Source organism: Anabrus simplex, chromosome 3 (assembly GCF_040414725.1).
Source record: "Anabrus simplex isolate iqAnaSimp1 chromosome 3, ASM4041472v1, whole genome shotgun sequence".
Taxonomy (NCBI): Eukaryota; Metazoa; Arthropoda; class Insecta; order Orthoptera; family Tettigoniidae; genus Anabrus; species Anabrus simplex.
Window position 1 is genome coordinate 11,549,179 of NC_090267.1, and position 19,587 is coordinate 11,568,765.

The following is a 19,587-nucleotide window of genomic DNA, read 5'->3' on the forward strand; positions in this document are numbered from 1 at the left end:
ATCATCAATAATAATAACATTAATAACAGGCTTACTGCACAACTAAATGAACACTCACTAGCACAAATTCAACCAGCACGTGGAGTTTCAAAAGGCAAGTGAAGAGCCAAAGCCGTTATATACTATCGCTAGGCCACGTCACCCCGCACTCTCAGAGCATGACCAAATATGGTGATGCACTTTCGTCTTATTCTACAACGTACCCTTATTTGGAGTCTCATTTCCACATCTGTGAGGATAGGGACGGGTTATCTAGTCGTGCATCATTACCTAGGTAAAGGAAACCTCACGAAGCAGTAGCTATTGGTCAGATGTTTTAAAGTTTTATGAGGTCAGCGGGCTATAAGGATGAGCAGTGAAGGGCACATTCCGTGCTCCCGCTGGGCCGGGGGTGATGTCCAAGCGATGACAGCTAGTACCGCTGTTGCTATCACATCAATGACATCATACAAGAAACAAACACAAGCACAGAGATAGTAAACCTTCCTTCATAACTGGGGGAATCCCACCACGTCACATGACGCACCTTGGATGAAATAAGCTAGATTTAGCTTGGAAAAAAAGCTAAATTGGCAACTGGTTCATTAATGACCTAGAGAACTAATTACCGGTATGTACTGCAGGGTGAGTTCCATGTGCATATAAAATATTCCCTACACATATCTTAAGATGATATATTATGCACAAAATTATATAGCTTTCTTGTCTACAGTTTTCTTTTACGTCGTAACGACACAGATAGGTTTTATGGTGATGATGGGATAGGCCTAGGAGTGGGAACGAAGCGGCCATAGCCTTAGTTAAGGTACATCTCCATCATTTGCCAGATATAAAAAAGGGAAACCTCAGAAAATCTTCAGGGCTGCCGACAGTGGGGTTAGAACCCGTTATCTCCTGCATAACATATTTTATAAAATACCTAAATAATACTCAGCAAGGTACACATATTTATACTTAAATCTTACTGAACATTCACTCTGTCTGTTGACAGCTAGCTAAAGAGCCATCTGTTCACTCAATCACACTTCCATTCAATGTCATTAGCTCGTTCCTGTGTTCACATACTTCCGTTCATTCTAACAGTCTCTCATTCACTCATTGCTTTGCTCACACACTTCCGTTCTCTCTACCAATGTATCATTCACTCATTCCTGTGCTCACATACTTATGTTCACTCTACCAGTCTGCCATTCACTCTACCAGTCCGTGATTCACGCACTCCTGTGCTCACATAATTCTGTTCACTCTACCAGTGTATCATTCACGCACTCCTGTGCTCACATAATTCCATTCACTCTACCAGTCTGCCATTCACTCTACCAGTGTATCATTCACTCACTCCTGTGCTCACGTACCTCTGTTCACTCTACCACTCTGTCATTCATCATTCCTTTAATCACTTACACACTTTCATTCACTCTACCAGTCTGCCATTCACTCTACCAGTCTGTCATACACTCGTTCACCTACACACTCAGATACATGAAGCAGTTCCATTAAATTACATTTTCATTTACATGCGTCTGAAATTTTGGCAGAGGCAAGTTCTTGACATCCCCTGATAGCGAGTTCCATACCATTGCCTAACGCCAATAGAAACCCTTCTGAAAGGCGGAGGTACGGGCGAGGGGGTAACTCCTTCACCTCTCTGAGCTGAACGATAAACAAGTGTTGGAAAGGATGAATTTCTAAAAGGGGATGGAATATTCCGGAGAAAGATCAGATCAGTTTGTTTGGCTTTTATCTCAATGGAAGGTGATCTTATTGGATGGGAGGGGCGTTGTACACCCTGCAGCTGTGGGATGCCAAGCAGGTAGAGCATACGTCAATATGGGCCAAACCAAGCTAAGTAAGCGGACTGAACCATCTTAAATTGCTATATAGAAACCCCAGGATATTTGTTCTCTTGCATCTTTCTTCACTCTGTAAATTTTACTTTAACCTGTCACAGATAGTCATGCCAAGTAGTTTGAAACCAGTCCAGTACGGAATGATATGTTTCATACCTTATAACAATCCATGACGAGATATCTCGACCTACTGATTCCCATGTATGTACATGGATATTCAGGCTATTTACACCGCACCATATCAGATTGTAGAACAGTGGATAATTCAGTCGAATGTGACCGGCAACAGAATCGACCGCAGATGATAATGCAGGCCTGATGGGCCTTCACCTACCAAGCGGGCGCTACTCAGCTGTTATTGGCTGCCACATGGATCCTCAACTGTCCTGAAGTAGGCTGAGTGTCCCTTGAAACAGGAGGTAAAAATCCCTGACCTGGCTGGGAAATGAACCCAGGGGAGGTATATACTTCAAATCCTAGATCGCGGGACCACCTAATAATCAGATGATTTCACCTGCTGTGTTGCAGACAATCTAATAGTTACGCTGCCTGCATGTAATTTTATTACACCCGATGGTGGAACCTGAAGCTTTCCACGACTGAGATTTCAGGCAATTTTGTTGGGTAACGACGAATGTGATACCAGAGCTGTTTTACGTGCCAATATTTTATGACATGAAGTGTCGCATGGATTGTTTCGCCCTTCAAGTATCAAACTACCTTTGTCGGGTCTGAACCGATCTTGGGAACCATAGGCCAATAATTTCAACTCGTTCTGAGGTTTACAACTTTATGAGAAGTAAGTAGGAATATTAACAATTTAAAGAGAGAATTACAAGTGTAAGAAGATGGTAACGAATTTGGAACAGATAAACATTTTTCTCTTTACGCTGCATATTACACCAGGCTACGCTGGATCAGTGAGAGAGGAGGACAGGTTCAGTTCTGGTCGAAGATACCACGGCTCATTTCGATTTTACAGTCAGATGCCCTTCCTGATTCCACGTCATTTTTGAGGTGAAAATGTTAATAGAGTATCGGCTGGTGTACAAATATAAATTATAAACATAAAAGTTTTCCACCCATTCAATACGTAGTTTTATGCATGTATATATGTACACGCAGTGTAAATAAAACCACGTACTGAATAGGTGGGAAACTTTTTATGTTTAAAATTTATATGTAATATCAGTTCAATACGGACCAAAAACATGAAATTCATAACTCTTGATGGTGTAAAATTCACTGAACTAATCATGAGGTACGACAATATTCCACAAATGGCATGCCCATCATAAGAGGTGACTAAAAGGGGACCTCACAACCTCTGAACCTGGGAGCCCGACCAGTGGCCTTAGTTGAGCCTGGCATTACTTCTACTCATTTGTGGCAGGCTACCTTCCTTGGTCAATTTTTGTTCTCAAGAGATTTCAATGAGGTTAGGTTTAGGAGGTTCAGGAAATTCTTCATTATCACACTCTCAGTAGACCTTTTGCAGAAATCCAACAAGAGGCACTGGCAAGGACTAGAATCTCCACACTGGGCTTACATGGCAAAGAGAGAGGAAATATCCAAGGAGACCCAATAAGCAGGAACTGCAGGTACAACGAGGTGGGGATGAAAGAAATCACATGGTAACAAAAGATCTTCCAAAATGAACTTTCAAAGAGACGCAGTGAATAAAGGAAGAAGAAGAAGCTTTCATCGAGGAGATGGCAGATTCAAATCCTAACATTCACAGCGTTAGAGATGGCTTTTTACACAGCAATTAAAAGAGCACCAGGATAATGAAATTCCACGACTTATATTGTTCTGTTTGCCTCTCTGAATGCAGTGAGCCTTGTGACTTATCAAAGAGATCTGACAAGATAAAATTCCACTACTATGTCATCTCTGAAAGTAATAAGAACCATTTGAATAGCAAACTCTGTTACATAACAGCATGTGAAATGTTTTAGACATATTAAAATGCAGGGAGATGCTAGAGAAATGCATTAACATTCATATTTGCTAGTCAATTAGGCTTGCCGGACTGAGTGGCTCAGACGGTTAAGGCGCTGGCCTTCTAACCCCAACTTGGCAGGTTCGATCCTGGCTCAGTCCAGTGGTATTTGAAGGTGCTCAAATATGACAGCCTCATGTCGGTAGATTTACTGGCACGTAAAAGAACTCCTACGGGACTAAATTCCGGCACCTCGGCGTCTCCGAAGACCGTAAAAGTAGGTAGTGGGACGTAAAACAAATAACATTATTTATTATTAGTCAATTCGGTTTTATATAATATTCTGGTTGAGAATCAGTTCACTCTTCTCTCATGCAACAGTCTATTCCAGGCTATATTTGCAGTGTGCAAAAAACTTTCTCTGGGGCTATAACAACAAATGTCATGAGATGATGATGTGTAGTACAGTTTCTCAGTGCAAACTCACTAGATGTAAGCTCAAAAATGCTTATAACAGGTAACATGAAGAAGATTTGTAGTGTAGCTTCATCAAGAAAGATATTTAAAGAGACCAAATATGTTCAAGCAGATAATTCTCTGTAAAAAGTACACCTCTGAAACCTATTTTTAATTCTATTTTATTGTCCAGATCTACACCAAGTTCTGTTACTATGCACACATCTCAAGATAAAGAAAATAATAATAATAATAATAATAATAATAATAATAATAATAATAATAATAATAGAATGGCGTAGGGACGTGGCGCCCCCATCGCCCAGTGGGAAACCACTGCAATCAGCCACCCGAGTACCGGCGGTAGAACCGAAGCATGGGGTATGGAGGAAATGCCATCCCGAGTCGAACATCAGGCTCTCTCCAAGGCTTACAACCTTGGAAGTAACTTGGTCGATGTAAAACTACACTGACCCCAAACTACAAGTTTTCAACTGCAAAGCATGGAGGAAAATTCAACAGGAAATTGTACCCCAGGTGGTAACCAATCCACCGTCGCCTTGAGGGACGCAAGCAGGCCTTCGGATTCTGGGGAGCCTGCACCTACATGCAAGGAGGTATTGGAGACTCCTAGGAACAAAATCATCCACAAACAACAAAATTTTTTTGCTACCTTCAATGCCAACTCCCTCTTGAAAGTTGGTAAACTCAAACATCTTACGGATGTCCTCTCCCATCATGAAATCCTAATTACAGCAATTCAAGAGTCAAGGTTTACTGATGAACATGCGTTTGAATCACAAGGTTATAGAATCTTCAAAGGGAAAACTGGCAAACGTGTGATGAAAACTGTTCCACACCTCGGCACAGGATTTATTGTCAGCAGGAAAATTATTGATTCAGTCACCGATTTCAGCTCTCCTAACAGCAGGGTCTCGATGCTTAGCTTTCGGAGTATGAACAACGTACACACGCTTGTGAACGTACATGCACCAATTAACCAGGCAAACAAGAAAGACCCAGAAGGAACAGACAAATTCTGGGAGGACCTGGAAGATGTTATATCAAAAATTCCTGACAAACACACAATCATTTTGCTTGGAGACTTCAATGCCCAGATTGGCAAAGAAAGGAAATTCCAAAATATCATTGGAAACTATCCAGCCCACAAACGAACCAACCGAAATGGGGAAAGGCTTATAGAGATTTGTAAGGCATTCAATCTTGTTCTTAAGTCAACAGCCTTCAAACATCTACCAAGAAAACAAAAGACATGGATATCACCAAATCCTCACTTGGGAGAATTTCAAATAGATCATGCTGCCATTGCATGAAAAGCAACACAAGAGATCCAAAATGTTAAAGTCCTGAGAAGTGCTAACCTTGACTCAGACCACTATCTATCCAAGATCAAAATTAAGCTTCATCCAAGAAACACCAAAAGAGTTAAGATAAAGAAAACTAGCAAATTTGATACAGAAAAGCTGAAAACCAGCAAAAAAAAACTCAGAAACTTCAGTCTTTGGACAGAGAAAATTGGGAACAACTGAAAAATGCCATTGTTGAAACGGCTGAGGAGACAGTATTGCTAAAAAAACCAAAGAAGCATCCGTAGTGGACTCAAGAATGTGATGAAGCCATAACACAAAGACAAATCGCTTGGCAAAGATGGAATTCCCTGAAGAATCCAGAAAGATATGAAGACTTTCTGGAGGCTAGGAAACATGCAGCGAAAGTGATCCGCCAAGTAAAGCGTGCATTTGACAAAAACCAACTGACACAGATCGAGCAGGACTTCAATAAGAATAATACTAGGGATTTCTATAGAACCTTCAAACACAACCTCACCAAGTACACCCCACCAAGTCTACATTTCCGAGATCACAATGGAAAAGTTGCCTACAACGACAAGGATAACTGCCAAATCTTGGCTAAATATTTTGAATCTCTTCTTAACTGCGAAGAACCAGAATCAGAATTCACCTTTGAAGAATCCAGACATCCCAACCCAGACTCTTTTCCCCCCACAAAAGAGGAAATCAAACAGATAATTACATCATTAAAGAACAACAAAGCACCTGGAGAAGATGCGATAATTGCTGAACTCTGGAAGGCTGCAGGTGAAAAGGCGATCGATAAACTAACTGAGATCATTCGCGAGATCTGGGAAACAGAGAAGATCCCAAATGATTGGACAGCAGCCCTGATTCATCCCCTACATAAGAAAGGTGACAAAACAGATGTAAACAACTATCGAGGCATCTCCCTTCTCGCAGTAACATACAAAATTCTCTCCAAAGCCCTTCAAACTCGGGCAGAAGAGCAACTTGATTCACAGTTGGGTGAATACCAAGGAGGCTTTAGAAAAGGACGATCTTGTGCAGAGCAGATCATGAACCTTAAGTCTGTCCTGTCGTACCTAAAATCCAGGAATAAGAATTTTGTAGTTACTTTTGTTGACTTCCAAAAAGCCTACGACTCCATAGACCGACACACACTCCTCCGCATTCTGAAGGAAATGGGCTTAGACAACAAAACGAGAGCTATCATTCAACAGACCTTAACCAGCACTACGTCCAGGGTGAAATTCAGGGGAGAAATTTCGAACGTCTTTGAAATCAAGACTGGTGTTAGGCAAGGGGATGGACTATCACCGCTTCTCTTAGAATAGGATATAATAAAGATGATCTTATCATAGACTGCCTAGCTTTTGCAGATGACCTAGCGATCTTTTCTGATTCCCTGGATACTGCTGAAGAACAAATTAACCAACTGAGAATCCAAGCAGCAAAAGTTGGCCTCCAAATCTCTTTCCAAAAAACAGAGTTTATAACCAACATCAAGCCAGCCCCCAGAGAGCTCATTGTGGAACAGGGAAAAATCAAGCAGGTGGAAAAGTTTAAGTACTTAGGCGAGTGGATAGTACCTAACAACTCTGAGAAAGAAGCAATCATGTGCAGAATCAACAAGATGGAGGTGGCATATCAGCTGTCTAGGAATGTCTACAACAAAAGATCAGTGTCCATCAACGCCAAGCTTAGGCATTATTGTTCGGTTGTACGCCCGGAAGCACTGTACGCAGCAGAATGCCTTGCAATGAACAGAAAAGGTCTGATGGAGAAGCTAGAAGCTAAAGAAAGAAAAATCCTGAGAAAGATTCTTGGACCAATCAAAGAAACTGGTGAGTACAGGAGACAACACAACAGCTATCTGTATCAGCATATGGAGAAGATAACGGACACAATTCGGAAAAGGAGGATTAATTTTTATGGCCATATAGCACGCATGAGCACACGGAGACAAACCAATAGGATCTTTTCCTACTTTCTTAACAAGAAAACCAAGGGACCCTGGTTTATCGAAGTTGAAAAAGACCTTCAAGAAATAGGAATCACACTCGAAGACATCCAGAAACGTGCTCCTCTCCAGAAAAAGCTCCAGGGATACAAGAGGTTCCAAGAAAGGCCAAAGTTGAAAACAGGCAAGAAGTGGACTGATGAAAGAAAGGAGGCTCACAGAGCGAGAATGCGTGAGTACCGGGGAAGAATTAAAGCTCAAGGATGCAAACGGTTGAAATAACGTGGTCCACAGCAGGCCGAAACGAAGAAAGAAAGAAAAAGAATAATAATAGAAATGAGGACAATCAGGAACTTGAAGTATGTACTTACTTCTCTGGATCTTAAGAAAGCCTATGATTCAATTGACAGAAATGCACTAATTGACGTTATAAGGGAATTAGGACTCGATAATAAAATAATTAAAGCAACGTTAACAAACACAAAATCCAAAGTAAAATTTCATGACGAACTCTCAAAACCTTTTGAAATAAAGTCAGGTATAAGACAGAGAGATAGTTTGTTACCTCTGCTTTTCAACTGCACATTAGAGAAGATAGTTCGAGAATGAAGGAAAGCCATCAATACTAAAGGTGTTCAACTAGGTAGAAATCCAAATAAAATCACTGTAGACTGACTAGCTTTTGCAGGTGACATGGTGTTAATAACTGACTCACTGGATAATACCCAATATCAAATCAGAGAAATACAAAAAAGCAGCTAAAATAGGACTACAAGTATCATTTGAAAAAAACAAATTTCATGACAAACATCAGTGATGCGCCGCAAAATATGACAATTCATGACAACACAATACGTAAAACAAATTGCTTTAAATACTTAGGAGAGAGGATAATGAATGACACAAAAGAAAAACAGCCATACAAACTAGAGTGCTCAAAATGGAATGGACGTTTCACACGACAAAAAATCCTTATCCTGGAACACAAAATTGAGACACTACCAAACAGTAGTCAGACCTGAAAATATATATGCGTCAAAAAACTTAAACTAAGAAGAACTGGAGTTCTCAAAAAACTACAGAATATTGAAAGAAAAACTGAGAAAACTACTGGGAGCTAAACAAAATAATAATGTAGAATACAAACTAACTGACGTAATGAGGAGAAGAAGACAACAGACTAACCAAGCGCATCTTAACCTTCTGAACAGTTAAAAGTCTAAACCCACCGAAATTGAGAAAGACAAGAAAAATGCTGGAATTAAAACAGATACAAACAAAAACAGAACACATTTTAGAGAAGTAGTTCAAAAGGCAGCCTTTCAGGAGCGGAAGAAACCAACAACCAGAAGAAAGTGGACTCGAGAAGATAAAGAACAACACTCTCGAAGGGTGAAGGAAATTTGGAAGCAAAGGAAATTGAACACAATGAGAAGTAACCAAAGTTGATTCAATGTGCCCTCCAAATGGATTATTCAAAAGAAAGAGAAGAATCTTTTTGAACGTTCCACTAACTATCTTATGTAATTTGAAGATGCCGAGGTGTCACAATTTAGTCCCGCAGGAGTTCTTCTACGTGCCAGTAAACCTACCGGCATGAGACTGACTTATATGACTGCCTTCAAATAATGCTGGACTGAGCCAGGATCAAACTGCCAAGTTGGGGTCAGAAGGCCAGCGCCTAAACCATCTGAATGACTCAGCCCATCAGAGAAGAAAGATGAAGAGGGGAAGAGATGATGTCAATGTTCCTTCAGAAAATTTTAATTCTACTTCACTGTCTAAGCCTACTACAGGTTCTCTTGCAGTGCAAACATTTCAAGAAGAAGAGAAGCAAGATAAAGTAGATGATATTAACTTGACAAAGAGATGTTAAGCTTTTACCTACAAACATCACTGCAGAAACATCTCCCTCATCAAAATAATTTCTACTGCTTCCTACACTTTAACTCTCAGCATGCAGTCCCAATGTCATCTTCAAGCTTCCATTGCCCCATGCAGATGTTAGATACTAGGACAGGTGTCATCAATTGGGAACATGCATCGTTTTCAAAAATATTTTTTTTGAAAAGTACACCAATGAAATAGTACGTAAACGTATTACATTGTGGTATGTTGTCTTGTTTTCTACCATTAAAAAAATATTTAATAGTGCCTTTCCGCAAGGCGAGTGAAACGGCCTCTGACGTAAGCGGCGCGCTGTGACGTCACGATCCAGTACCGCATGCAGCTCTACCAGCCGTTGTGCATCAGCCGTTGCTAAAAGCCGATTGTTTATTATTCGTGATCGCGAATAACTTCGAAATGACAAAAGAAAGGTTCAAAACAGCACAGTCAGACAATCTACCATGTGTAGATGACATCATTCTTGAAAAATGTGACTTTTGTGGCCGCAGAAATTAGCGGATAACAAGCAAGTTTGTAAGTGGCGTCTTTTATATATGTGCAATGTACTGTAACCCATAGTATTAGGATAACAACGAACCTGGATAGAAATCACATCACTTTCAACATTTCCTTCTAGACTGATTCCCCTATTAAAGAATAACATTACATTTTCGGGCTTTCAGCATTAGTAAAGTAAGAAATCGGATTTCAGCACTATCATAAACATATAGGTAGCATTATAGTACTAGTCCGCTAATGTGGTGTAGTGGTTAATGTGTGCCACTTCCGGAGGCCCGGTTTTGATTCCCGGCTCTGCCATGAAAGTTGAAAACAAATAGTACGAGGGCTGGAACGGCGTCTACTCAGCCTCGGGAGGTCAACTGAGTAGAAGGGTTTCGAATCCCACCTCAGCCATCCTCGAAGTGGTTTTTCGTATTTTCCTACTTCTCCTCCAGGCACCTAAGGCCACGGCTGTTTCCTTCCCTCTTCCTTGTCTATCCCTTCCGATCCTCCCATCCTCCAACAAGGCCGCTGTTGAGCATAACAGGTGAGGCCGCCTGGGCGAGGTAATGGCCCTCCTCACCAGTTTCATCACCATACTCAAAGTCTCACATTCCAGGACACTGCCCTTGAAGTGGTAGAGGTGAAATCCCTCGCTGAGTCCGAGAGAAAACCAACCCTGAAGGATAAACTGATTAAGAAAGAAAGAAAGAAAGATCATAGTACTATAGGGCTATGATCTATCATTCCCAAACATATATATATTTATGGTTGGGACAACTGGCCTACCCACTTCCGGGGCCCATGAAAGAGAATTAAATATCTTTGTGGACGGAAAAAGTTAAACATGATAAAGATAAATATGACTTCATCTAGTTTTCACAAGTTGGGCTGAGTGGTTCAGACTTGGCAGGTTCGATCCTGGTTCAGTCCGGTGGTAGTTGAAGGTGCTCAAATACGTCAGCCTCATGTCGGTAGATTTACTGGCACGTAAAAGAACTCCTGCAGGACTAAATTCCTACACATCGGCGTCTCCGAAAATCGTAGAAGTAGTTAGCGGGGCGTGATGCCAATAACATTAATTACATTTGGCTTTTAACAAGCTGAGCATATCAGGAAAGAAAAGTGTCCTGGTGACATTTTAGTCGCTCAATACAGGAATGTCTTTGGGTGCTGTGACTTTTACTTTTTTTTTGTTTTTGCTGTTTGCTTTACGTCACACCATCACATATAGGTCTTATGGCGACGATGGGACAGGAAAGGCCTAGGAATGGGAACAAAGCGGCCGTGGCCTTAGGTACAGCCTCAGCATTTGCCTGGTGTGAAAATGGGAAACCACGGAAAACCATCTTCAGGGCTGCCAGCAGTGGGGTTCAAAATCTTCTATCTCCCGGATGCGAGCTCACAGCTGCGCGCTCCTAACCGCACGGCCAACTCGCGCGGTATTTTTACCCTTCGCTTTATTGACTTGGCTTGTATAACCTAAAACTTAGGCTAAGTTGGATAATATTTTAAACACCTACATCACTATTTTCACCTGTGTGCAATTATGTTATTTATTTCATTAATATTATGATAATTATTATAATTGAGCATTGTTAACTTATAAGACCCCAACAAACAAGCATTGGTTTTGTGTAGAGTTATACATTTGTTAAATTCACGTTGTTTCCTTTCATGATGTACACGCCTATTCTTTGTTACATTATAGAGTATTTAGATATAGCCTAAATTTCTTTACCAATTAAGCTTTTCAATAAAGACATACATAACCGTCCCATGCCAAGATATATTGGTAGAATTAGAGCTGTCAAAATGGTTCATAACCCCTTTGATTTATTATCTTGACATGGATCACCCAAAACATAGGTTAGGTTTGGAGAATAATAATCAGCATTATTTAATGCACTGTTTATTACTTTCATATTCCAAGATGTAATTGAAGCATTTAAATAAAGCATCATACATTAAAATTTAAAGTTTTACCACTAGAACAGCTGACATGGAAAAATGATTTGAAAATTCAAACAAATGCATCTTACGTTAAAATCTTTAAAAAAAAATAAAAAAAAAACTGTAGACTTTTCCGATATATCACCAGCATTTTTCCGGCTCGCCAAAATCCATTTCTCCCTAGTTTTAACGTCTTTGGAACATGTATAAACAATTTGTTTGGTATGGTATGCGATGTGCTATTGCACATCGTAACTCTACACCATTTATAAGTTTTCTGCCTCACTGTCTGCGCAGGATTCATTTTAAGTCTAAAATATACCACTCAGATTATTATCCAATGTATAGACCTCGAATTTAATCATACTAGACACTAACGTAAAGTAGAAATACGCAAAGTGTATCCTGCTTCTCACAGCGCACTATGTGTTATTTCGTCTGCTAATTCAGTCAACCTGTACGATGACGTCAGACCAATGAGATCACGTACTTGCGTGACGTGACATTTTCGTAGATTTTTATCATGTTTGGAGTTATTATTTGTACACTCTGATCACATTTTTGAATTCTGCATGAAATTTTGAATCAGATTAGCATATTTTAAATTAAAACCCCGGATCATGCATGTTCCCTATTACTCCTTCTTGAGGTCCGGACTGATGGTGATACATTATTAAAACAGAGAGAGCTCTGAGGTCCAAATATGTGGTTGAATAAAAGAGGTTTATGACGATTGGTTACTGTGTATTATGATCACAGAAAAAAAATACGTGGTGTATTAATATCAATTAGTATTTTTAAGATTTGAACCAGCAGAGTGTTTACATACAATACATTAACATAGAAACAAAATATTAGGTAAATGATACTATAAATTCATTAAACATACACACAACCTCATTAGTAAGAGAAGTTGCATGTCTTCTTTCGTGAAAATTTTTAAAGTTTGGAATGAAGGAAGTTCCAATCTTCAAATGTTCATTAGTAATTTTAGGTATGAAACTATTTTTCACTAAATTCATACTGCAAAGAATACTTTCAAATACATATGTTAACCTGATCATTGTCAGCAAATATTTAAAAAACCAGAGTCCTGAGGGAAAAATGTTTGCTGTACTGAGACACTATGGGAATAAGGGTAGATTATTGAAAGCAATCAAAAGCATTTATGTTCAATGAGAGAACTTATGGTAGTATGAGCTCTTGGTTCAAGAACGTTGCTGGGGTTAGACAAGGCTGTAATCTTTCACTTTTGGTGTTCATAGTTTACAAGGATCATCTATTGAGAGGTACGAAGTGGTAGGGAGGAATTCAATTAGGTGGAAATACAACAAGCAGTTTGCCCATGCTGAAGACTTTGTTTTACTGGCAGATTATACTGAAAGACTGCAGTCTTAATATCTTGGAATCTGAAAATAGGTGCAATGAGTGAGGTATGAAAATCAGCATTTCCAGAAACTAAAGAGATGTCAGTAGGTAAAAAACCTAAAAGGATTGAAAGTCAGTTTGGGAATACAGAGCTGGAACTGGTACATCATGTCTATTATATAGGACGTGTATTCTTTCAGGATGGTAGTATTGTTGCGAACGACGAAACAACATATCGGCCGCACATAACAAAGTTCTGTTCCATTGGCGCACAAATACAATTTTAAAACAAGTCAGATGGAGGACCAGACTGCCCCAAATGAGCAGACACAATCACATCACTCAGAAGGGGATTCAAACATTTATTACTCATGAATAAAATATTGTATATTTACACATTATGTTCACCAAGATTAAGAGGGACAACAAATCCGTGTCTTGCTGCCGGTCGCCATGTTCAGTGTGTGTCTGTATAAAACAAAATGCAGCAGCACACTGCCAACTGTAACAAATGAAATGCAGCAAGCGAGTACCAACACAATAGCTGCAACATACTCCCCCCGTTTCAGGGATCTCAACACGCAAATAAAAGTGAAATGTTTATGTTCATCACAGACAAATGAACACAAAAAAGAAAACTCAGATACAACACATACAAATATACAACTATACAACATCCTTGGGCAATGGACACAATTTCACTATGGCACAGCGCAAAAGACCAGTTTTAGTCTTCACACTGACCGCACGAGTAATACTGTCACAACCAGGATGGAGCTCCTGGATTACATCAGTCTTCCAAACCAGAGGAGGAAGGTTATCATCCCTTAGAAGCACCAAATCTCCCAAAGTTGGAGTCCACTTTCCTATGGAAGACAATTTATGTCTTTGTTGAAGTGATTGTATGTATTCCTTTGACCACCTCTGCCAAAAATCGTGATACAGCTGTTGCACCAAATTCCATTTAGTTAGACAGGAGCGGGAGCTGTTGGATATGTCTGGAGAGGGGATAGAGGTCAATCGTCTCCCTACTAGAAAATGTCCAGATGTCAAATTGCATTGATCATTGGGGTCATCAGTCATTGAACAGAGAGGTCTCGAGTTCAACACAGACTCAATTTGATACAAAAGAGTACTCAGATCTTCAAAATTAAGAAAGCATTTTCCTTGGGTCTGCTTTAAAAGTGATTTTGTGGACTTTATTCCAGCTTCCCAAAGCCTGTCGAAATGAGGAATGGAGGGTAGAATAAACTTCCAATTCACATTCAAATTAGATGAATATTCTTCTAATTCCGTAGAGCCATCCTTAATAAATCTTAATAACTCATTGTTGGCTCCAACAAAATTTGTGCTATTATCACTCAAGATGAGATTCGGAAATCCTCTACGTGCCGTGAATCTTCTAAATGCGGCGAGGAAGTCCTGAGTCTTTAGACTCTTCACCATTTCAAGATGTATTGCCTTAGTGACAAGACAAACAAGGAGAGCGATGTACGCTTTAAACTTTATCTCACTCCTCGGGTTATTACCTTTTATGATGACTGGGCCACCATAACCAAGACCAACCTTAACAAAGGGTACCAATGGTTCAACTGTATATGAGGGTAAATGACACATTATGTGAGTAGTGAGTGTTAGTTTGCTCCTGAAGCACTTGTAACATGAATAGATTACACCACAAACAACTGTCTTCCCACGTGGAATCCAAAATCTGTTACGCAAGGAAAACAATACAGCCTGAGGGCCGGAAAGCAATAGCATCTCATGTTCATATTTAACAATCAATTTAGTAACAAAGTGTTTCGGAGGAAGAATGGTAGGGTGTTTTTCATTATATTACAACTGAGAATTCATGAGTCGACCACCGACTCTCAATAACCCGCAATCATCGAGGAATGGATTCAAAGTTTTCAATGAGCTCAGAGAGGCAACTACATTATTAGACCTTAAGTAATGCAGTTCCTTCCCATATTCACTAGCTTGCATTACACTTATTATTATTTTCATTTCACTAATCCTCAATTCTTCAAGGGTGAGTGGACAAATGATACGAGCATCCTTAGTGGAGCGAACATTGATAATAAATCTCAGAACATAGCTATAAACTCTCTTAAGTTTTGGAAAGGACGAAAACATCTCTAACTCAGGTGGGTGCACATTAACTAGCAGGACTTTCAAAGATGGTTTCGATTCTGCATTCACAGCAGATTTTGTATTACCGGCAACAAAATCAGGCTACAATGGGGACAACTCGTGCAACAAGGAGGGACCATGCCACCATACATCAAGAGAAAACATTTGTGAGGGTAGAAAACCTCGAGACAAGTGGTCAGCTGGATTGGTGTGGGTAGGTATGTGTCTCCAATCTGAGACTGAAGCGAGGAATTGAATTTCAGCAACTGTATTAGCGAAAAAGGTTTTCCAACAAATGATGGGTTCCTGAAACCAACAAAGAACTACCGTGCTGTCAGTCTAGCAGTATGTGGAGAAAGGAATGTGCACTTTCAGTGACTCAGTGACTTTACTCATAACGCATGAAAGCAATAGAGCAGCACAAAGCTCTAAATGGGCAATAGAGTGCTGTTTTAATGGAGCAACTCTCGATTTGGAAGTCAACAGAATCACTGATACCTGATCATTATCAGATACTGTCCTAGTATACGCACAAGTACCATAGGCAGCTTCTGAAGCATCAGAAAAGCCATGGATTTCAATAACCTTATTCTTAGCAAAGGGCATTACATTTCTTTGCACTCTGAATTAGTTGAGCAAGGGGAGCTCACTGTAGATAGCATTCCAGATTTCAATAATTTCGGACGAAGGTTCTAACCCATCATCCCAATCAATTTTCAACTGCCAAAGAGACTGCAGGATAAGTTTGCACTTAACCACGGCACATCCTAACAATCCAAGCGGATCAAATATGGAAGCAATGATAGTAAGAATGCTCCTCTTAGTGACTTCCTTAGGTGCTTTCTTTAAATTTATTTGAAACAAACTCATCACATTTAGGATGCCTCACGATACATAATGTTTTAATAGCTTCATCCTTAGTGAGGTTACAAGGTGACAACATCTCTCTATCCTCTACAGGGACATTGATAAGAGCTTCTGGACAATTTGATGTCCACTTTCTAAGATGAAAATATGCACTATCAAGCACAGAAGAGATTTCTGATTGAAGCTCCTTAGCTTCTTCAACTGAACTAGCACCTGTCAGCAGGTCGTCAATGTAAAAACAAGAGCAAATAATCTCATGCAGTGGGGTGAGATTCCTTGTGTTCATCAGCAAGTTGAACTAGACATCTCATAGCAAGAAAAGGGGCGGAACTTGTACTGTATGTGACAGTAGCAAGACGGTAGTTCTTAATTTCTTCATCAGTGGATTCACACCAAACAATTTTCTGAAGATTTCTGTGGTCAGGATGAATTAGAACACATCTGTACATCTAAGCAATGTCAGCCGTCAGAGCAACAAAATAGGTTCTGAACCTTAAAACAATGGACAGCAAGTCAGGCTGAATAGTAGGACCAACCATTAACATAGAATTCAATGCTATCCCATTTGCTGATTCACAACTTCTGTCAAAAACAACTCTCAGCTTGGTTGTAGTGCTAGAATCCTTGAGCACACAATGATGGGGCATGTAAAAGCTTAGAGATTTAGAGGTCTCTGGAGGTGAAATTTCCATGTGACCCATTTCAATGTATTCATGCATGAAATCTACATACTTCCCTTTCAAGTCTGGAAGCTTAGCAAATTAATTTTCCATCTGTTTGAGCCTTCTAACAGCATTAAGCTTAGACTCAGCCACAGGTGGCACTTCCGCACGAATAGGAAGTTCGACAACAAACCTACCAGAATCATCTATTTGAACACTATTCACAAAGTGTTCTTCACAAGCCCTTTCTTCGGGAGTAAGAATTGCTTGATGAAGTTCTTCAAGCTCCCAGAACCAAGAATCAAGTTTTACAAGGTTGGTACAACAAGCCTTGGCATTATTTTTAATGCACAACTCAGGGAAAGTGCCTGATAGCACCCAACCAAATTCGGTAACTAATAACCCTCCTTATGCAACATATTAGAAGACACAATTTCATAATAGACATCAGCACCTAGCAAAATATCAATAGTAAAGGGGTGATTACATGTCCTATCACTCAAAATAATAATATGAGGAATAACCCAATTGGAACAATCAATTTCCTGCAGAGGAAGTGGACTTGTGATTGTGTTCACGACTGCACAGTTCAACTTCAATGTATAATCTGATACATTGAAAAATAAAACAAGGTTACATGTGGAACTTACAGGAGACACATTCGCATTGCTTATAACAACAATAGGTGGTCCACAAGCTCTTGTACGGATACCAAGCTTCTTGACAAAATCAGAATAACAAAGGATAATTGACTTGCAGAGTCTAACAAAGCTTTAACTAGAACAATCTCTCCTGAGCTATCTTTTACTCCTACACACGCTGTGGTCAGCAAAACATTAGAACTTAGTCCTGAAACAACCTTAATAGCAGTGGGTGAAACAATTGCAGAACTTGTAGCATTCATATTATTATTGTTTTTATTGGAACTTGTTTGTTCCTTATGAACCAATAAGTTGTGGGGCTCATTACACTGGGGGCACTTGTTTTGCTTACACTGCTTAGAAACATGAGAATAAGAAAAACAAACAAAGTTTATTTTCCCTCACAAACTTGCAACGATGATTAATGTTTGCTTGTTTGAATTTTGTACAATCATAAATGCTGTGATTATCAAGTTTGCAAAACCTACAATTCAAGCAAGTGCTATTGTTGGTAATGATAAGTGCTTTTTGGTTGGATTTTAAATCTTGTTCTTGCTCATTAACAGGCTTCTTGCATTCTGTTAGCTCTAATGTTTGATATTTTCTTTCCAAGAAACCAATTAAATTATTTAGTGTGGGAATATTAGTGGATGCAAATTTGTTTTCCCATTCACTTCTATAGTTGGGCTTGATCTTATTTAGAATCAAATCCTGTAGCAAAATATCATGAAGTGGAACTTGACCCTCCAAATTGTCAAGTTTATCAATTTACGATATTCAACGAAGATCCACTAGTACAATTATGAAGATTGAGCAAATGTTTTACGTGCTGTGAAACATTCAAGTGTTTATTATTGCACCCTTCATCAATTAAATTCCAAGCAACAGTAAAGCTCTCAGCGCATATGGCTAGGTTATCCAACAAATCCCTCGGTTCACCTTGAAGAGACGACAATATGTAGTGTAGTCTTTGCACATTGTCAATGTGGGTATTGTCAATAACTAAGCTTTGAAAGGTGTTCCTGAAAATCAAGTATTTTGTCAAATCTTCTTTAAAAACAGGCAATTCAATGGGAGGGAGCTTCAAGCTACAGTTGGACAGGGTAGAGTTATTAAAAATAATGGATGCGTTACCAGGACCCCCTGGGTCTTTCAAATGAACAAAGCAATTCTTGAATTCTACCAACTATTGTATCATACCTCTCTCTGAAGTAAGTTTAGCTAGATTTTGAGTCTAATTACAATCTAGATACTCCCTAACAATGCTGAATTCCTTCCAGATTTCTGGCAGCTATTTTGCCTGGAAATCAGTTCGTGATGGTTGATGTTATCTTGCTTCGAGTAATTTTCCAAATTCCAAGCAGCATTTAACATCTTGAACATCAGGGAATCAGATACAAGCTGGCATAAACAGCTCACAAGAACAAATGCGTTAGCACAGGGTAACATTCAACAGATTGTTAACGTGCAATATCAAAACAGTTCAAAAACAATGTAGAATGCATTGAAATCTCATCTTCATCGCGGCCTGGAACGACCAAAATTTCATGTTGCGAACGATGAAACAACATATCGGCCGCGCATAACAAAGTTCAGTTCCATAGGCGCACAAGTACAATTTTAAAACAAGTCAGATGGAGGACCAGACTGCCCTAAACACATCACTCAGAAGGTGATTCACATTTATTACACATGAATAAACACTGCATATTTACACATTATGTACGCCAAGATTAAGAGGGACACCAAATCCATGTGCTGCTGCCGGTCGCCATGTTCAGTGTGTCTGTATGAAACAAAACGCAGCAGCACATTGCCAACTGTAACAAATGAAATGCGGCAGGCGAGTACCAACACAAAAGTCACAACAAGTATATTAGGTGTTAATGAATAAAGGAAAAGCAAGGCTAATGCAGTAAGCTCCCAGTTGTGATTAACAGTACTCTGTACAAAAAGAATTAATCTCTGTATATACACAGTTGTTTTCTGAATAGCATTACTTGACACGAATGGGAGGTGAATTGACTGAG

The 19,587-nt window shown here is 39.6% G+C and overlaps 1 protein-coding gene across 2 annotated transcripts in view; it reads right to left on the reverse strand.

Moving 5' to 3' along the window:
- Positions 1-13,530: 13,530 nt before the first annotated feature.
- LOC137498978 (zinc finger protein 852-like) overlaps positions 13,531-19,587 on the reverse strand; it is a 54,363-nt gene continuing 48,306 nt past the window's right edge. Inside the window, exon 5 of one of the 2 annotated variants that reach the window (XM_068226940.1) lies at positions 13,531-13,756. In XM_068226940.1, coding sequence (XP_068083041.1) covers positions 13,624-13,756 — 133 coding nt within the window. In that variant the 3' untranslated portion in view covers positions 13,531-13,623. Of the gene's footprint in view, positions 14,121-19,587 lie in introns of both variants that reach the window. The other variant, XM_068226941.1, reaches the window with a different exon arrangement.